Source organism: Chaetura pelagica, unplaced genomic scaffold, assembly GCF_000747805.2.
Source record: "Chaetura pelagica isolate M959 unplaced genomic scaffold, ChaPel_1.0 scaffold263, whole genome shotgun sequence".
Lineage (NCBI taxonomy): Eukaryota > Metazoa > Chordata > Aves > Apodiformes > Apodidae > Chaetura > Chaetura pelagica.
This window is the reverse complement of record NW_009952797.1, coordinates 760,797-763,383: the sequence shown is the minus strand read 5'-3', so window position 1 is coordinate 763,383 and position 2,587 is coordinate 760,797. Positions and strand designations below refer to the sequence as shown.

Genomic DNA, 2,587 nt, shown 5'->3' with positions numbered 1-2,587 from the left:
TTATCAGTTCAAGCAGTAACATCAAAAACACAGAGCAGGTCTGCAGAGCCAGGGCAGGGTAGGTACAGCCAATAAATAACCCACCCTCTTTCACAGGAGGGGAGCAGCTTTTTTGGCTACTATTGACTATGCAAATTCTTCCTCCTGCCCCTGGCATGGCAGGAGATACTGCCTCACCCGTCCAAGGAAAGCTCTCATTTGGTAAGGCTGGTTTGGTTTTGTTTTGAATGCAAATCCTGCATAAGAAGCAGTTAAGCAGTGTTTTCAAAAGAATAGTCTTGCTTGGTTGTAGCTTTCCCTCTTTTACAAACGGGGACAAGAGTACTTTTAGTGCAACTTCTGTTTTTAGTGTGGTTACAGTCAGTGTTCAGTCAGGGCACAGGTAGAAAGGATCCAGGTTCACCTCAGTCTTTTTACCACCAATGCAGAAATAAAGCAATTTATTTTTTGATAAAATTGTCATTAGTGCAATACATCTTAAAACAGAAGAATGAAAGTATTTACACATAACTTAAGCAACAAAACCAACTGTGGTCTGAGGTAATTTTAGTATTTTTTAAAGTAAAAATAAGGCAAATTAAAAAAAAAAACCCTTCAGTGTTCTTTATCCAAACAAATCTAAGTAAAAAACTAACGATTGTCTAAACACACAGTTAAAAAGTACAAGCTCAGACATTTCACAGCAGGAAAAAAAAAAATAATTCCAGAGTTACACAATTGTTCTTTCCTTAACTAACATGTAGGTATTTTCAAAAGGCTGACAGACTTCCATTTCTCCTGGCTGAGAGACTCTCAGTGGTTTGCATGTCACTGAGACAGGGAGAACTTTCTTCATCGTGATGAAAGCCATCGTGTGTGCTCAGCAAAGTACCATTTACTGCTGCACCATCTTTCCGCAAAGAGACGGGCAGGTTTGCTAGGGTGAAATTAACATCTTTGAAGGCATGCAATAAAAAGATCCCCACAATAATAGTCAGGAAGCCACTGAAGGTGCCAATAATGTCATCAGCCGCCATGTGTTGCCATTCCTTGAAAAGGATGGCAGAACAAGTTAAAACCGACGTCGTAAAGATTACATAGTATATTGGAGTCACTAACGAAGTGTTGAATATATCCAGAGCCCTGTTTAAATAGTTGATCTGCATGCTGACACAGACAGTAAGACTTAGCAGCAGAATCCAAGACAAGGGATGTTCCAGCACTGGTTTTCCTGCAAAAAGTTCCTTTATGGCGATGCCCAAACCTTTCACGCAGGAGACAGATAATGCTCCAATTACAGAGCAGATTGTTATGTACACAAGAATGTTGGTCTGTCCATGCCGAGGTCCCACCACAAAGATAAGAATCAAAGACACAATGACCACAAGAGTTGCGAAGACCACAAAACCTGTGGTTGGGGGGAGGAAAAAAAGAAATCATTAGTTTTGCACACTATCAAATGTACCTTAGAGGTACTGAGAAAACACTCAAAGATACGATTGGCTCAGCTTAAACAGAAAAGTTCAGGATGTTTCTCATTACTGTTCCAGCATCAAGATTCAGACAATGTTAGAGTGAGCAAGGTACAACAAAGAATGAACCTGCAACATGTTGTATTAGCGTTGGCAGTCTTACCAGCAAGATGGCTACAGGACTAGATTGCTGTATTGCCTGACACTGAGGTGCTGATGACACTGGTTACAGTCGTGCAGCTGAAGGCTGTGTAGGGAGGTACATCTTGGCAGGCTGCTACATTCATCAGCAGATTTCCAATACTTAGGTTGTGCCTTAGGATGAGTTTTTTAATATCTCTGCTGGCTATTTCCCCTTTTTAAAATGGGATTTGCCTTTGCCTATGAAGTATTTTGCAGATGTGTATTCGTGAGTGCCTCATCTTCCGTATCAAGCTCTAGACTCCAGGATTACACTTGCACAGCACCTACTGTTCCATTTTAAGGATAGCTCAGAGTTGAGACTGACAAGATTTCAGTCAACATTCACAGAAGTTGTGTTTATCCAACTGATCTGCTGCATTTGTTTAAACTATCATCTCTGTGGTTCATATCAAAACACTTTGACCAAGGCCAGACAAGTTCACTGGCATCATGCAAAGCTCCCTATGGAATTGTGTCACAGAATTCAGATCTCCATTTTGACAACATGAAACAGACACAGGCTATCTTCTGGAACTTAAAAGCATAACTTAAACTAATATAGTACATTATCATGACAGCATTCTTCTTACCTGGATCACCTAGTTTCTGGGACATTTCATTCAAACTTTCTACTTCCTCCTCTTGTGGAGCATGAATTACCATCACAGTTGATCCCAGTACACTTAGTAAACATCCTATTTTTCCATGTAGATTAAGTTTTTCATTTAAAAAGAAGGACGACAGAATGGCACTAAGAAAAAAAATGCACCAGCAAACATAGATTTAAGAACATCTCATTCATTTGCTCATCAACTTACACATTGCTTTGACTGTACAGGTCGCTTGCATACACAATGTGCAGCTTAAAAATAGCTACATAGTTCATTTTCTATTACAAGATATTTGCTATCGTCAGAACCACCTGTTAATATTTGGCATCTCTCCCCTGAACC

At 39.9% G+C, this 2,587-nt stretch overlaps 1 protein-coding gene across 2 annotated transcripts in view; it reads right to left on the bottom strand.

Annotated features, from left to right (window-relative positions):
- Positions 1-416: 416 nt before the first annotated feature.
- Positions 417-2,587, bottom strand: part of NIPA2 (non imprinted in Prader-Willi/Angelman syndrome 2) — a 5,441-nt gene continuing 3,270 nt past the window's right edge. For both annotated transcript variants that reach the window (XM_009994826.1, XM_009994827.1), the window contains 2 exons: positions 2,225-2,385; positions 417-1,387 (listed from right to left, as the gene is read on the bottom strand). In XM_009994826.1, the coding sequence (XP_009993128.1) occupies positions 750-1,387; positions 2,225-2,385 (799 nt within the window). In that variant the 3' untranslated portion in view covers positions 417-749. The remainder of the gene's footprint in view (positions 1,388-2,224; positions 2,386-2,587) is intronic.